This window comes from Moschus berezovskii, chromosome 2 (genome assembly GCF_049115385.1).
Source record: "Moschus berezovskii isolate FMDL1 chromosome 2, NW_MosBer_1.0, whole genome shotgun sequence".
Classification (NCBI taxonomy): Eukaryota; Metazoa; Chordata; class Mammalia; order Artiodactyla; family Moschidae; genus Moschus; species Moschus berezovskii.
Genome location: NC_142461.1, coordinates 7715940 through 7733583, shown reverse-complemented (window position 1 = coordinate 7733583; position 17644 = coordinate 7715940). Strand labels below are relative to the sequence as shown.

The 17644-nt window shown below is 51.6% G+C and overlaps 1 protein-coding gene across 2 annotated transcripts in view; it reads left to right on the top strand.

Moving 5' to 3' along the window:
* Nucleotides 1–17557, top strand: part of STPG1 (sperm tail PG-rich repeat containing 1) — a 62288-nt gene extending 44731 nt beyond the window's left edge. For both annotated transcript variants that reach the window (XM_088843568.1, XM_088843563.1), the window contains 3 exons: nucleotides 1218–1383; nucleotides 12913–13103; nucleotides 15295–17557. In XM_088843568.1, the coding sequence (XP_088699694.1) occupies nucleotides 1218–1383; nucleotides 12913–13103; nucleotides 15295–15371 (434 nt within the window). In that variant the 3' untranslated portion in view covers nucleotides 15372–17557. The remainder of the gene's footprint in view (nucleotides 1–1217; nucleotides 1384–12912; nucleotides 13104–15294) is intronic.
* The last annotated feature ends 87 nt before the right edge of the window (nucleotides 17558–17644 follow it).

Genomic DNA, 17644 nt, shown 5'->3' with positions numbered 1-17644 from the left:
ACTAAGATCCCATGTGCTGCGAGGCAAGTACGCCTGAGCCCTCAACTACCGAACCTGCCCAGCACAACTGGAAAGTCCACGTGGCGCAACTTGAGATCCCATGTGATGCAACTAAGACCTGACACAAATAAGTATATATACATATTGATGGCTTCCCTGGTGGCTCAGACAGTAAAGCGTCTGCCTACAATGCAGGAGACACAGGTTTGATCCCTGGGAGGGGAAGATCTCCTTGGGAAGGGAAAGGCAACCCACTCCAGGATTCTTGCCTAGAGAATCCACTGGACAGAGGACCCTGGTAGGCTATAATCCATGGGGCCGCAAAGAGTCGGACACAACTAAGTAACTAACCCACCAGCTCTTTAGGGGTGAGACTGCCCCCTCTACCTCAGCGCAGGTCATTCTCTTCTTCCCTATAGCTTTGTGCACAGCGTACTTTTATTCTGACACAGTGTCTTGAGACAGGGTATGATAGGAATGAATGGACATGGAAGGCAGATGGTTCTGGGTCCATGTAGTAAGTGCTCAGTAAATATTTGTGAATTACATAATTAAGAATTATTGGGCTTCCTAGGCGGCTCTATAGGAAAGAATCTGACTGCAGTGCCGGAGACACAAATTTAATCCCTCGGTTGGGAAGAACCCCTGGAGAAGGAAGTGGCAACCCACTCGAGTATTCTCGCCTGGAAAATTCCGTGGACAGAAGAGCCTGGCGGGCTATACTTCACGGGGTTCCAAAAGAGTCAGATGTGACTTAGCAACTAAGTAACAGCAACAGCAAACTGCATAATAGCCACTGAACAACTACCACGTGCCAGGAACCTGAAAGGTTCTTCCACTACCGTAGCCTCCCAGTTGCTGGAAGAATTATTGTCCTTAGTTTATGCAGGAAGACGCTAGGCTTAGCCTCTGGTTAGATGAGCGTCTCTTGGCAAGGTACTGAATGTCTCTGAGTCTGTTTCCTCCTGTTCAGAATGGATGTGCTAACACCTTGCAGGGTGGCCGTGAGGATTAAATGAGTTAAGCCTGTGATGCATGGACACACATTCTCTAAATGGTGAATGTTATTTTCAATTATTCCAGGAGGACCCTGTTACTTGACCATCCTAGAGCGATACTGCCTTATAGTTATTAAATGTACTCTTAGGTGTAAGGCACTGCTTTTTATTTGTTTGAGAAGGGTTCTTTATTCTGTCTTAAAATTCCTCTCCTCTCAGGGCATTATGATGTCAACGAATCCCTTGTGAAGCAGTCGCCAAAGATATTGATGTCTTGTTTTAAATCAAAAACCAACCGTGGATTAAAGCTGACGTCAACAGGCCCAGGACCTGGTTATTACAACCCAAATGGTCATCCCGAAGTTCAGAAAAAGACTCTGATCCCGTGAGTCCTGATTATTCTGGTCTTTCTTCTGAAAGGTGTTTCTGGGGAAGGACCCCAACATGGGGGAAAGGGAGGAGTGTCCCAGTCTGGCAGACACAGGCTGGGCAGCTCTCACAGAGCCCTTGCTGACACAGCAGGTGCTCAAGAACTACTTGCTGAGTGCATCGTACTTATTGAGCAACTATTGTGTGCCAGGAACTTAACATCTTCAAAGATCATGCCAACTCTACTGTAGGAATGATTGTTTCTGCGTCACAGAGAAGGCAGTCAGGCTTCCGAGGGGCGGAGAGGCTTGCCTAAGTCCACGCAGCTGAAAGGAGGCGCCTCTGGGACTCAGGCTCAGGACTGTTTGGATCGTCCAACTTTCCCCACAATGCTGTACTCCCCTGGTGCTTATACTATTCTGTGTTTTAGAAAATCTCCACTGGGGTGGCAGGTATATGAGAGCAACGATGCTTTCATAGTCTTCTACTGACTATGAGGTTAAATGCCTAGACTTTAGAGCTGGTCAGACCTGCTGCATTTGAACCTTGGCTCTGCTATTTCTGTGCTGTGTGGCCATCAGCCCTGCCCTAACCCCTCTGAGCTCCATGCCCTCCACTGTAAGGTGGGGATAATTCGTCTGAACATTGCTTTCAGACTGAAAACAAGTACTGACAGTATGTACAAATGGTGACTCAAAACAAATTTTGGAAGTGATGACAGGGATTTGTGTTACTGTTTTTAATCTCCCATACATTTAATGTTACTTTCCCCTCAGAGACTCAAAATTTCACAGGGCTTCAGTTCAGTTCAATCGCTCAGTCGTGTCCGACTCTTTGCGACCCCATGAATCACAGCACGCCAGGCCTCCCTGTCCATCACCAACTCCCGGAGTTCACTCAAACTCATGTCCACAGAGTCGGTGATGCCATCCAGCCATCTCATTCTCTGTTGTCCCCGTCTCCTCCCGCCCCCAATCCCTCCCAGCATCAGAGTCTTTTCCAGTGAGTCAACTCGTCGCATGAGGTGGCCAAAGTATTGCAGTTTCAGCTTTAGCATCAGTCCTTCCAATGAACACCCAGGATTGATCTCCTTTAGAATGGACTGGTTGGATCTCCTTGCAGTCCAAGGGACTCTCAAGAGTCTTCTCCAGCACCACAGTTCAAAAGCATTAATTCTTCGGCGATCAGCTTTCTTCACAGTCCAAATCTCACATCCATACAGAACTACTGGAAAAGCCATAGCCTTGACTAGACGGACCTTTGTTGGCAAAGTAATGTCTCTGCTTTTTAATATTCTATCTAGGTTGGTCATAACTTTCCTTCCAAGGAGTAAGCGTCTTTTAATTTCATGGCTGCAATCAGCATCCGCAGTGATTTTGGAGCAACAAAAAATAAAGTCTGACACTGTATCTCCATCTATTTCCCATGAAGTGATGGGACCAGATGCCATGATCTTTGTTTTCTGAATGTTGAGCTTCAAGCCAACTTCTTCACTCTCCTCTTTCACTTTCATCAAGAGTCTTTTTGAGTTCCTCTTCCCTTTCTGCCATAAGGGTGGTGTCATCTGCATATCTGAGGTTATTGAAATTTCTCCCGGCAATCTTGATTCCAGCTTGTGCTTCTTCCAGCCCAGCGTTCCTCATGATGGACTCTGCATATAAGTTAAATAAGCAGGGTGACAATATACAACCTTGACTGACTCCTTTTCCTATTTGGAGCCAGTCTGTTGCCATGTCCAGTTCTAACTGTTGCTTCCTGACCTGCATACAGGTTTCTCAAGAGGCAGGTCAGGTGGTCTGGTATTCCCATCTCTTTCAGAATTTTCCAGTTTATTGTGATCCACACAGCCAAAGGCTTTGGCATAGTCACAGGGCTTAATATTCCTCAAAACAGGTCTAGAACTTCTAGAACTAAAACCATCAAGGTCAGTTATCCTGTCATTTCTGAGTCTTCATCCCTGCATAATTCTCTCCAGGCAGCAGTGGCTGTAGGGAGGGCTGACCAGTGGGGCTGGGACTAAGGGTGCAGCCACCCGGGACCCTCCAGAGAGGTCAGGCAGCTGGTGGAGCCCATAGCCACAGGGCGTCAGAGAGGGTGAGCAGCCCAGGAACACTGGCAACACTGGATCTGATCAGACCCTCAACCAGGACAAAGAGGTCAGGGGTCAGGGATCAGGGAGAGGAGCAAGATGTGAGCCTGCTGTGTCCAGCCCAGGACCTGGAGCCGGGACTTAGACCTCAGATCGAGTCCACCAGCTAAGTCCCTGATGCCCTAAGGATCTGAGGTTCTGTATGTTGACACTCTTCACAGGCTACAGGGCTTGGGACCGGGAAAAGAAAGTCTCCAGGAACAGGCTCTTTCCAAATGTCAGGGGCTCCCTGCCTCTAGGTTGGCTTGGGCATGACAACACTGCCCCTCAATGGAGTGGGAGAGAGGACGGGTTTCAGGGTTAGCAGACCTGAGTGGGAATCACGGCTCCATCTCTGGCAGAAACGCCTCCTCCCTGAGCCTCCATGTTTCCATGTAATTAAGATAAGAACCTATGTTATTAAGTGCTTTCAGATAAGAACCAGGGCTTCCCTGGTAGCCCAGCTGGTAAAGAATCTGCCTGCAATGCAGGAGACCCCAGTTCAATCCCTGGATTGGGAAGATCCCCAGTGGGATGGGCATGGCAACCCACTCCAAAATTCTCACCTGTAGAATCCCCGTGGACAGAGGAGCCTGGCGGGCTGCAGTCCATGGGGTCGCAAAGAGTGGGATAAGCTACCCACGGTAAGGAATCCGCCTGCAATGCAGGACGTGGGTTCAGTCCCTGGGTTGGGAAGATCCCCTGGAGGAGGGCATGGCAACTCACTCCAATATTCTAGCTTGGAGAATCCCCATTCTCCAAGAGGAGCCCGGCAGGCTGCAGTCCATGGGGTCGCAAAGAGTCGGACACAACGGAGTGACTAAGCACAAGATCCTGTGTGGATTAGATAAGAAAGGGCTTGAAAACAGTTCCCTCTTCTTATTACAGCAGCTATTCTACATCCTAAGGAGGATTTGTGAGGGTAGAGGAGGCGGCTGTTTTGTGGCACAGCAGTTCAAGCCCCCTTCCCAACGCTGGAAGCTTCTTCAGGGAGACGATGAGAGGAGAAGGGAGAAGACTGCATGTTCAACTGTCTTCTTCAGAGCTGTGTCATTTGACTTTCGTTCGAGTTTGGACGGGTGGTTTGAAGCAGTCTCGTTTTCTGGTGTTTGCCTCTGTTGGTCAGCAGGCCCTAGCCATTTCTGGTGCTGAGCTGGAGGCTGTGGGGGAGCTCAGGTGAACAGAACACCCTCCATTGCTTCAGCCAGGCTCTCCAGGAACAACTCCAGAGCAGGGCAGAGGAATGTGCCCCAAAGCGCTGGGTGGTGTGGGCCCCGAGTTTGCATGGCCACACACGTCCTCAAGGGCTACCTTTCCAGCCGGGTCAGTGCAGTATTGCTGGCATGTCTGGGGATGGCTCTGGGGCCCACTGGCTCTCTGTGATGCCTCCTGAATGGATGATCCTTGCTTAATAAACCTCGGAATCGCTCATACCATCCTTCCGCCCCTGGTGGCATCACAGTGCACATGAACTTGTTAAGGGCTCTGAGAAGGTCTGTTAAGTTGTTCAAGGCCCTGACAGGTGCCTCAGTAAAGGGACACGTCAAACCCAGTGTCTCTTAGGCGTGGGTTCACCCTGGTGACTGGGTGGCACCCCAGTTTCTACGGCAGGCTCTGGGGTCGGGGGCTGCGCTCGGTGCCTCCCTGGGCCTGTTACTCCATGTGTGAAAAGAGGGGAGATCCTTCCATTTCCGACCCCAGCTTTGCTCACTGTGTCTGCCCCTCTGGAGAGCAGTTGGGGGCAGAACGTGGAGCCAGCCTGGACCCACAGAGGAAGTCCAGGATATCCTTTTGAGTTGACATCGAGAAATCTAACTTCATTTTTTTTAAGCAAAGAGATAAAACTAAAGTGTGTTGTTGGTTATTCCAAAATAGCATCCATCTGTTGATGGCAGATGATGGAGAAAGGGATGTAATATAAAGAAAAGATACAGCTGGATATGGCAGTATTTCAGGAGCATCCAAACGCCAGTCTCTCACGTTTAGATTCTGTTTCCTTTCCTGCGACCCTGGGGAGAAGGGAGAGGGAGGAGCACCTGTCCTGTCCTGGGGTCTGCGTGGTTCCCTCGCCATCAGCATTCTGAGACTTTGCCACATCTAGCCTCCTCACACTCGGCTCTCCGGGGCTGTGTGGGGCAGCAGTGGAGAATCTGAGCATCGTCACCATGGTCTGTTTTGGAAGCCGGGCGTCGTGTGCATGTGACAGGACGTGGCGGGCCGGTCCTTATTTCTCTTGCTGCCACGTGCATGGTTCCCGGTTCTTGGGTGGGGTTCCAGTTTGCAAAAATGGTATTTTGGGCTCTGCTTTCTTCAGGACGCAGAAAGGACAGGGGAGATGGTCATTCCCGTGGGAATGGCTGAGCCCATGTCACCGACTCCTGCTGGCCTCCTGAGCTGGGGATGGGCTGAAGAGACTGGGGCATTGTGGGCATAAGCCCAGGCAGGGGCTCAGGCCCCTGAGACTCCTGTCTTCCCCGCTTACCAGTCCCTGGGAGGCTGGGGGCAGGGTTGGGGGACACGTAACTCCCTGGGAATTCAAATTCACCCCTGGGAATTGGGGCAAGAACACTTTATTATTTGAAAAGACCCTGATGCTGGGAAAGATTGAGGGCAGGAGGAGACGGGGACGACAGAGGATGAAATGGTTGGATGGCATCACCGACTCAATGGACATGAGTTTGAGTAAACTCCGGGAGTTGGTGATGGACAGGGAGGCCTGGCGTGCTGCGGTCCATGGGGTCGCAAAGAGTCAGACACGGTCCATGGGGTCGCAAAGAGTCGGACACGACTGAGCGGCTGAACTGAACTGAACTGAACTGACAGTTTATAATGGGCTTGTGCAGGCACGCTACGTCACTTCAGTCGTGTCTGACTCTTTGAGATCCTCTGGACTGGAGCCCACCAGGCTCCCTTGTCCATCCACGCAATTCACCAGTTCTGGCCCACTATAAGCTTTCTATGTGTGTGGCTTGTGTTTTTATTGAAATGTGTGAGTGAGTGAGTCCTCTACACTCACCTGATGTTTCTCAAGTGGCCCTGCAGGGCAGATGCTACGCCGGGGCTAGAGGGGTGTTGGTACGGTCATTTCTGGGCTCCTCAGCTGCAGAACACATCACCAAGCATCTCTTTGCTATGGCCACATTGCTGACTCAAAAGCTAAGAGTATTTCGCAGCTCCCAGGGGGTCTCTGGAGGAGGGGCATCAGCCAGGGCTTCATTTCTTCAGTCTTCAGCATCTGTCACAGTGATGACTCAAGGGCTCAGGGTGAGTCAGGGTGAGGGATTTTTGGAGATCAAAATAGTTCCTCCTAGGTGCTGCCTTCCAACTCACACCAGCGAGGAGGTGAAACACCCACTGACATCTTTCTAACCCTTGATCTGCTTCCTGGAGTTTTTAAGCCACTGGTTTTGCTCAGACACGCTGTCCTGTCACAGCCAGAGCCGAAGAATCAAGCCCCGTTGGCCCTGCTCCAATTTGGGTAATTACGTTGGACCCACCTCAAGTTCCCCTGGGATTTTCAATTAGATATGGGATGCTTCTTCCCAAGCAGCTGTAATCTGTCACCCGCTACCCTGTTAAACAGATACCACATTCCACCCTAGAGGCAATCGGCTGCCCTTTAATGATGAGAAAAAATTGCCCCTTTATTCCTCCCGACCCTGGGAATCCCTGAGGCAGAGTGAATCTGTGCCTGGGAGTGTCCCGAGGGTCTCCAAAGCCTTCCCCCAGTGACCTGCTGAGTCGTTCGGAGACATTCATTATTCTTGGGGTGATTTGCAAATAGCTTACCTTGGAAACTGCAAACACAACTTAATCCAGTTGTGGCCAACTCAGAGTCTTTGATAGATGTTTTCTTTCCACCAGGCAGAACCAGATTGGCTTTTATAACTGGGTGATGAGGCTCATAAAAGCCCTGGTCACAATGCACTATGGCTGCCCTGGGCTTGATCCAATCTGACCCCAGTGATTTGCCCAGCCCCTCAGTGACATGGAAGGACCAGCCCTATATGATGATAAAACTGTCAGGTGGGGTTTAGATGCCTAGGCTCCCCTGCTTGCTTCCCTCTGCTTTTCTCTGCAGTCAGGCAAATGTTCTCAGGAATAGGGACCAGGGCCTCAGAGATGGATAAGACACCAGGCATGTGTGCTAAGTCGCTTCAGTCGTGTCCAACTCTTTGAGACCCTCTGGACTGTAACCCGCCAGGCTCCTCTGTCCATGGGATTCTCCAGGCAAGAATACTGGAGTGGTTTGTCATGCCCTCCTCCAGAGGATTTTATAAGGCACCATCCCCTCTGATAGCTAGGAAAGTCAAAAGCATAGAAAAGTTAGTGTGTTTCGTGCAGAGAAGAATGGCTGTCATGTACTGAGGGGCCAGCCACAGGTTACTCAGAGCTTTCACAGAAATTGTCTGCTGTTCTCCAGCTCCCTCACTGGTCAGGATGGTTTAGAGTTCACGGAGGATGCAGACTCACTCAGGTGGTGGAGCAGAGAATCCAGGCCTGTCTGACTCCAGAACCCATGCTCCTCTGCGGAGCCGGGGAAGGAAGGCAGGAAACGGGGAGGAAAGTGGCTGGGAGAGTTTCCCTGGAGGAGGTGAGTTCCCAGGGGAAGGAGGTGCTCCCGGAGAAAGGACCAGCACAGCAAGCCGCGGAGTTGCTGGATAGCGCTGTGCTATCTCAGCGTTTCTGAGAGGTGACCTGGGAGTTAGGTGGCATGGAGAGGCCATGGGTAGTTTTCCTGTCACTCCCCATCAGGGTCTGTAAGGGGGATGGTCAGAAACCCCAGCGAACAACCCAGAATCGATGGGCGGATGGAGGCTTGAAGCCGGTCCAGGGCCCCAGCCTCTGGCTCCTTGTGCCCAGTCCTGGCTTGTCCCACTTGCAGGCTTTTGCATTTGCTCTTTCCTTTGTAGGAAATGCCCCCTTCTCAGGAGACACCAGAGACGCGGGTTCGATCCCTTGATTGGGAAGATCTCCTGGAGTAGGAAATGGCAACCCACTCCAGTATTCTTGTCTGGGAAATCCCATGGACAGAGGAGCCTGGAGGGGCTACAGGCCATGGAGTCACCAACAGCCAGACACAGCTGAGCATGCACACACTGAGCATGACTTTCTGTCCACACTTTCTACCCAAAGAATTCCTGCTTACCTTTCAGGGCAAATGTTACCTCTTCTAGGGGAGATTTCTGGATTCACCCAGTTGGAATCTATTCTAACATTTCATATTTTAGAAAAATGATACAGTTTTTGTAGTAGTCATGTATGGATGTGAGAGTTGAATTATAAAGAAAACTGAGCACCGAAGAATTGATGCATTTGAACTGTGGTGTTGAAGACTCTTCAGAGTCCCTTGGACTGCAAGAAGACCCAACCAGTCCATCCTAAAGGAAATGTTCTGAATATTCATTGGAAGGACTGATGCTGAAGCTGAAGTTCCGATACTTCGGCCACCTGATGTGAAGAACTGACTCACTGGAAAAGACCCTGATGCTGGGAAAGATTGAAGGCGGGAGGAGAAGGGGACGACAAAGGATGAGATGATTGGATGGCATCACCTACTCGATGGACATGAGTTTGAGTAAGCTCCGAGAGTTGGTGATGGACAGGGAGGCCTGGCGTGCCGCTGTCCATGGGGTCGCAAAGAGTCGGACACGACTGAGCGACTGAGCTGAACTGAACAGCACTCATTCATCTTCACAACAGCCTTGGGTAGCAGGCATTATAATCTACTGCTTTACAGATAAAGAAACTCAAGCTTGGGAGGTTAAGAGACTTTTCTAAAGATGCACAGCTAGTGGATGGGGAGGTGGAGATTCAGACTCAAGCCTGTCTGAGTGCAAGCCTGTGCTGCCTTGAGTCATCACCAGTCGTGATTGTCACTAGCAGTGGACTGTCAACCCTAGGGAGCATTCAGGGTCTGTGTCTTAGCCCACTACAGTCTGGACTCCCCAGAGTGTTGGCCCAGAGCCATATATGGGGCTGATACTCTCCAAAGATCCAAAAGTTGAGTTGGTGGGGCCAAGCCTCTCCTGGACACGTGGATGGAGGGGAGGGTGAGGGACGGCTCTCACTCACTCTCAGCAAGAATCTGGTGAGAGATTGATCCCACCTGCCCGGCCCCCTGTAGGCCATTGCTGGTCAGGAGAGTACACACTTCAGTCTCCTCAAGGAACTGGGCTCGGGGTGACCCAGACCCATGGGGTGACCTCATGTGGTGGTTGGCCCATTCCAGCTCTAACTTCCAGGAATCATGATGCCAGTCACACACTCATCAAACTCCTGAAGGTGCTCTGAAGGGGTGACACAGCCAGAATAACTAGACTCCAGCTTTTATTTATAAGGCAAGAGTGGTGGATCACACTATAAATAATCAGTTCTTCCATGCAAACTGGAGGGAAAGAAAGGAGGCAATGTATTTTTTTTTTCAGGTACATCTGTGATTTTTGTTTTGCATAAATGTATATGCTATACAGGCAACTCCTAGTATGTAAAGATGTATATACGTCCCTAAAATGGCTAGTGGCATCATCCAGCCTCAGGTTAGACCTGGTAGAAGTGGTTGGGCTAAGCTTTTCCCTCAAAGTGAGCCCCGGGTGGTGTTGACATTAGTGAGCAAGGCTGGGAGGTCACCTGGCCCTGTGGGAGGTGTGATCTAGGGGAAGTTCAAACTTTGTTAAGACTTTTATCTTCATTTTCAAACTTCATGGACTAATTTAGCTTCTTGCTATGGTTGTTTTCAGTTAATTTTTTTTTAACTTTTAATTTTGTATTGGGGTCTAGCCGATTCACAAACAATGCTGTGACAGTTTCAGATGAATAACAAAGGGACTCAGTCATATATATATACATGCATCCATTCTCCCCAAACTCCAGGAGGCAATGTATTTTTCATCCTTTCCCCATGGACTCCTTTATCTAAATACAAGCATCCAAGCCAGCTGTTCCTCCATCCCAAGATGTGAGCCTCAAGTAGGCTGCCCACAGCACCCCGTCCACCCACTGGCAATGGGAGTGTCCACACTGCCTCAAGGTAACTCTGGCGAGGGGTCCCCTAACCTCACTTTCAGAGCTCTGATGCCCACGTGGGATCAGGCAGCGGGCAGTGGTACTGCAGGGGATTGTGGTAATAACCATGACTCCTTTTACTGAGCATGTTCTGCGTGCTGGCGCTCTGCTAGGGGCCTGACCTAGCTTTTCTCCAGTCTTCCGTCCCCTTATAAGGATGGAACAGAGAGGTCCAAGGACTTGGCTGACTGGCATTCCAACTCAGGTCTAGGTGACTCCGAAAGTCAAAAACACCCCTCTGCCACAAGGCCCTCTCCACGTGGCTAGGCTCCAAGGCTTGAGTTCCAGAGCCGGCACGACTCCTCACCAGCTCTGTGATATCGGGTGACTCACTTCCTCTCTCTGGGTCCCAACTTCTTTAGCAAAATAAGGAAGCTGGATGAGACATCTCTAGGTCGCCTATAGTTCTCCGAGTCTAAGAACACCTCTCTTCAGAAGATGTTGCCCTTTGGCAAATTCCAGCGTTGGGGATCCCAGTCCCTCTTCTGTTTGGATGGGTTGACGTCAAGCTGGGGTGCATCTCCTGGGGCCATTCAGGGCTCTGAGAAACCTCTCCTACCTTTTGGTGGAAGACCTAAGGAGAAGCTTCAAATGTGAGGTGGGAGTGAGCAGCCCTTCTATGGCGTGGCTGGGGGAGTAGAGGGATCCTCATTGTAATCAGGATTCCTGGGCAACCCAGTGGACCTCTTTGGGTTTTTTATCTTGTTTTTTTCACCTGTGCTCATTACCTGAGTGCTTTTCTCTTTTCATTTATTTGACCGTGTCGGGTCTTCGTTGCATCACGCAGGATCTTTCCTTGGGGTGCGTGGACTCTAGTTGTGGTGCGTGGGCTTCAGAATGCCTGGGCTTAGCTGCCCGGTGGCATGTGGGATCTGAATCAGATTCCTGTGGGATCTTAGTTCCCCAGGGAGGGATCAGACCCACACCCCCTGCCCCAGTGGGACTTTCTGAATCAAGGCCCAATGGGAGGTCACAGCTTAGAGGTTATCACGTCCAACCCCCTCATTTTACAGATAGTGAGACTCAGTCTCAGAGTGAATTAGAGTGAGGATTTGGGTACAGGTTCCATCTCTCTAATTTATTCTCTCAATCACAGGCTTACAAGACTCCCTTTCCTGAAGGAGGGGGCGAAAGATAGAACTAAAAACCATTGAAATCTCAGTTGTTGGTGATTGTCATCCAGAGGTCTCTTGATTTCCAACCCAGTATTTTTCCACTCCTACCTCCTACCTTGCCAGAAAAATATTGAATATGTTTGTGAAACATCAATGCTAGGGCAACCTCTAATCTTGGGATGGCAAACCCTTGGAATTCCAGATGCCTATCCCATTTCCTGGCCATGTAGGCATCACAAGTGGCTCACTAATATTCTTCCCATTGAGCCCAAGTGAGGCCTTAGTTCTTTTTTTTCCTGTTAAAATATTAGTTTATTTCATGTCTTTGCTGTGCCCAGCAAATTATGTCAGTTATTTTTAATCCCAATTAGAGACATTTAAATTTATTTTAGAAGGATAAGTGAAACCAGCCCCAGCAGGGCTTGTCCGTATCAGTTTATATCTCCAGTCAATCTGCATTTTGTTCTGATCAAGTGTGTTTTAGAATTTTTAGCACAAGGGTAAAAGTCCCTTTAAAAATTCGATGGTAAATTGAAAGACCGATAAAGCTCTTAGTCTTAAAATATACGTGCTCTCTGGCACTTCTTGTTTCTTACTGTGGGAATGGATGAGGGGAGGAAGCGTGAAGTTGGAGCAATTTAAAAGCGGTTTCCAGAAAGCTCTCTCTCATTTAAACAGTATGTTCCTTGAATGTGCACTGTGCGTCCACCCTGTACTTTTTCCACATTTCAGTTTTGCCACAAAGAGAAGGGCTAAAGCAAGGGGTAGGGCATGTGATTTAATCCCTTCCTCAGCTAGCTGTTTAAATTAGTGGAAGTTTTCTCAGTTCCTTACACTGAGCTCCAGCCAGGCACGACCACGGAATCAGAGCTGGCCCATGGCCTTGATGCTGTCTGCCTTTCCTGATCAGCTTGATGACATCGGTCATCCTCAACAACGTTGTGTACCGAGCTCTTGCTCTGTGCTGGGCCCTGTCCTGACCACGATGTGTTAAGGACGTCATCTCGTTTAACCCCGACAACAAGCCTATGGGATAGGTCCTGTTACGATCGCCCTCGTGTAGGCGAGGAGACTGAGGTCCAGGGCCCCCTGACCACTGGTGCTGGAGCCGGAAGCAGAAACCGGTCTCTGACGCAGCATCCAGTCCCCTTGCAGATGGCTCAGCGCTACAGCTAAAACCTGCCACTTCCCGCATAGACTGACTTAGTGACATCGTCCCGATTTGTCTTTTCTAAAGGAGAAACCCCATCCTGAACTTCTCCGCCCAGCCTTTGCCTCTGCCCCCGAAGCCGCCTCTGCCAGGCCCCGGGCAGTATGACATCGTGGACTACACGGGGCCCCGCAAGCACTTCATCTCCAGCGCGTCTTTCGTGTCCAACACCAGCCGGTGGACAGCGGGGCCGTCCCAGCCAGGCCTGCCCGGCCCAGGTCAGAGGACTGCTTTCAGTGATTGTAAAAACTAAATCTGGAATTGTTTGTCATTCCTGGGCCATCAAATGCCATTGATTTATGGGCTGTTTGCCAAACCATTTACAGGGGTTAGAGTGGGTAAGAAGACTTTTCAGCTTACACTTTCAGAGCATGAAAGGTTTTTTGTGTTTTTTTTTAAGGTGAAAGGGCTGTTAGAGATGATCCAGGCCAAGGATTTGTAACTGAGAACTGTGAATGTTCAGGGGCTTCCCTGGTGGCTCAATGGTAAAGAATCTGTCTGCCAATGCGGGAGATATGGGTTCGATCCCTGGGTTGAGAAGATCCCTTGGAGAAGGAAGTGGCAACCCACTCCAGTATTCTTGCCTGGGAAATCCCATGGACAGAGCATCTGGTGGGCTACAATTCATGGGTCGCAAGAGTTGGACATGACTTAGTGACTGAACGACAGTGACAGCAGGAACGTTCAAGAGGCAGAAAGGTGGGCTGCAGTGGGTCTGTGACCTCGGAGTTGTCTGCAGATTTGGAGCACGCAGACATTATTTTCTGGGGGAAAGAGCCACAGCTTTTGTCTAAAAAGTTCACATTCTTAAAAATGTTTAAGCCGTGGTTCTAATCTGACGGGTCACTTCCCAGATGGGGAGGACCCAGAGGGCGAGATGTCACAGCCCAAGGAGGAGGAGTGGCAAGGCCGAGACCCAAACTCTCTTCCCGCGATGCCTTATCTGTCTTGAAATAAACCAGGGCTCCACCTAAGCAGCTCTTTCAAGCCATCGAGTTCGGCTCCCTTTTACAGGTGAGCTTGAGTGGTGGGACCCTGTTACCGTCCCCCGGCAAGATCTGCCTGAGAGCTGACAGCCAGGGGACTTGCTCCAGCGGGTGGTCTGCACTCCGCCCCCCTACTTGTAGTTCTCAGTGGGGCTCTTTAGCCAGTTACAGCCCCCATGATGGCAGAGTTGATGGCATTGGGGACTGTGCTGGTGGGCAGGTGACACGGGAGGGGGACAGCAGGACTTCAGGGACTGCCAGGCCCGTGAAAGTCAGTCTTTCAATGAGTATCTCTGACGCTCCCACCCTAAGGAGGCAAAGATGACTCAAGTCCAGTGCCAGCCCCCAAAGGCGTCCCCATCCCTCCACACACACAGGTGAGTAAAATGTAAGGTAGACCAGACAGGGAGAATGTCATTCCCAAGGCTCTGTCCCTGGAAACATAGTGATAATCAAGCCAGTAAGACAGCAGAGGTTCAACCTTGGACTCATCTGGCCAGTCCAGGCAGAACTCGGCTTGGTCCAGCAAGTGTACTGAGGTGCCGTGTGAGTGGTGAGCACGAGGACGCCGGGGACAGCAGGGTCCTGGTCTGCCCCTGTTTGGCCCTGTCCTCTAGGAGCTTTCTCTGAGCATCTTCTCCATGCCGGGGCCTAGAGCGCAGGTACAGGCTAGTTCCTGCTGCTGTGTTCCCCTAGGCCAAGGTGGGCTTCCCTGAGGGCCCCCCCCCCCAGCATAAGCACCTGCAAACATCTGCCTTCTTGGCTTCTGGTGTATGCAGACCTTCCTGGACAGCCACGGAAGCTTCCCCTCAGCAGCTCCCTCATGAACCAGCATCTGCATCAATGTAAGAGTTTCCAGGCGCCCCCGCTGTGGTTCCCAAGCCCTGCGTGATCCTGGCTGCTGTTGTCATGGCTTTCAGGGGGTTTTTTTTTTGGAACTTTCTGAACTAAATCGAAGCAAAACTCCGTTAAGCTGACCCAAAGGAAATGGCGACCCACTCCAGTGTTCTTGCCTGGAGAATCCCAGGGATGGCGGAGCCTGGTGGGCTGCCATCTATGGGGTTGCACAGAGTCGGACACGACTGAAGTGACTTAGCAGCAGTAGTAGCAACTTCTTTAAGACTATTGCTTTCCTCATTCCCCAGCCCCCCCTCAAATTTTGTTCAAAACTCTTTTGCAAATTTTCTTCTGTTAAAGAAGTTAGTGAGTTGAAGAAGGTGGGAAGCCAGAGTTTGAGTCCCACCTGGGCCAGTTTCAGAGCCCAACGACCTTGGGCCAGTCCCTACCTCCCTGGCTCCCCACGATGCCAGACGCAGGGGGCCTGATCAGGGGGCCCCGCCCTCTCTGACGCCAAGTGTCAGGGCCTTGAGGACTGGCCTTTTCTTTTTCAACGCGCCCTCTTTCTCTCTCTCTCTCCCCACAGCCACGTACAAGCCGGAATTCCCTGGCAAGCAGTCCTTTCTCTACAATGAGGACAACAAATGGATCCCAGTTTTGTAGACGCCGCATTAGAGCTCAAAGAGACCCCCAGCCACCCACCCAGGCACCCCAGAGGGTCATCAGGGAGTGCCCATCTCATGTGTGTGTGACAGCCGATGGCACGGGGCGGCCTCGCCCCCTTCCCCTCATCCCTGGCCTGCCATTGCAACTGGGCTGCCATGCTTGTCCTTGTCCTGAGCCGCCCCTGGAGCGTGGAGACCCCCGCCCCCTGCCCCGAGCCCAGTGGATTCCTGAGCAGAAGCGAGGGGTGGACAGAGCTGCCCTCCTCGGTCACTCCACCCCTTGCGCCCGTCCAGGCCGGCTCTGCACACCTCCCTGCTCAGTCTCCAGCAGCCCACGAAGCTCAGCCTCCAAGAGGAGGCCACCGACGGCCGATGCCCCATCCCGAAGCCTGACACTGAGCCAGGGCCCAGCGGCAGTGGCCCCGGCACCCTCCCATGCTTTGGCCTTTGACCTCCACATCCCTCCTGGAATTCTAGGAGCCAGGAAGGCGCAGAGGCCCAGGGACAGGGGCCTGGAGGGGTGGCCTGGCCCTTGCCCCCAGCTCAGGCTTCGCGCCTCACCTCAGGACAAGCATAGCAGCATCGCCATGGTCGCGTGAGCTCATCACCCGCCCTCAGGGGAGGCCAGCCTGTCTGTTCAGCGGCTCTGTGCCCAAGGGCCAGGTGCAGGCAGGACGCTCTGGGGCTGAAGTCCCGGGCACACAGCGGTTCTGAGGGGCACCTGTAGGTTCTTTTGCCCGGCTTTCCCCTTCCCTGGCCTGGTCTCTGATCCCTCACCTGCTCAAGTTGAATATGACCTTTACTGAACCTTTTCGGGTCTGCCAAGTCAGTCCCCCTCGGCAAGAAGAAGAGATTCTCAAGGAACGCTGAGGAGCTAGGGTTAACCACACAGCCCTCCTTCCCTAGCCACCCCCATGGCTTTGACTTTTGTAAGTGGAAGCTTCCTGCGCCCTCTCCTACACCTCCCTGTGCCCCCGCTTGCCCTCGACACTCTCCTTAGGCTTTGCTCCATGACTTTTAGCTCAGAGCTGGCCACCGACGGACTCTCCTTTCAGGGAAGGGCTGCTGAGGAAGAGGGCAGGATGCAACAGCATGTCCAATTAAACCGAGTTCTCATTTCTCACAAAAGCTGGCCTTGCTGTAAACCTCAGGTTCCTGGCAAGTGCCCCACTGCTCTGGATGAGCAGGAAGCAGTCTGGAGTGTGGCCCCAGGAGCATCCAGGGTCTGGACCTAAAGGCAGACACCTTGTGCTGCGTCCGCTCAGGTCCTAGCTTCTCCTAGGGGTCAGGTTGGAGCAGAATTTGGAGGCTCAAGGTCAAGCACTTCCAGGGCTGGGTGGGCAAGGCAGGGAGCGAAACAGGTGAGGCGAGAGGGGGTCCGGGAGCTGAGGCCGGTGTCCCTCTAGAGGCCTGCTACCTATCGCCAGAGCTGCAGATTCTTCAGGAGAACCTGAGAAATTTTAAAACCTGAAACTTATCGATTAGAGATGTGAACCATTAAACATTTTTTATTCGGGCCAAAGGAAACTTCTGAAGTCATCAGTTGTCCTCATGGGCACTAGGAATTCTGGAAGACCCCTTCAAGGCAGACACTTGAAGCCACACCTTTCTTTGACTCTTGACAATATGGCCAGACCTGAAGGCCTTGACTTTTAGGTCCCTCTGACCCCAGGGGACCTTAGCTGGTCCCTGGGCTGGAAGCAACCAGCCCTGGGGCCCCTGCAGGCCGAGGCTGGTGGGACTGCATAGAAGGGAAGACAGGCCTCCTCTCGGGGACACCTGGGCTGTGCACCGGGTGCAGGGGAGGACTGTCTCCATAGAAACTCCTCCCAGTGGGATCAGGAAAGTGGACACTCTGGGAGGAGAATGGCAGGGCCAACATCAGGGCTGCTCTCGGCCAGACAGAATCTGTGTTCCATAGAAGACAGGGCTGGAGCTGAGACCCTGAACTCTGAGGATGTTTCTGGGTGGTACCCAGCCTCTCTGAAGATGTCGTAGGCTGCTTACGGCTCCATCCAGCCTCGGGGTCCTCAGGCCCCCGCTGTATGGTCAGATCACTTCGGGAGCCATTTGAGAGTCATACCACCCAGGCCCGAGCCTCACAGTTCTGATTTAACTGACTTGAGGTAGGGTTTGGGCTGTGGTATCCTTGTGAAAGTTCTTGGTGCGATTACAGAGAGTCTAGTTAGGGTTAGGATACACTGATATTTTAATAAAGTATTTTCCAAATTTTATTGTGCATGCAAATCACTCGGAGATCTTATTCCAAGA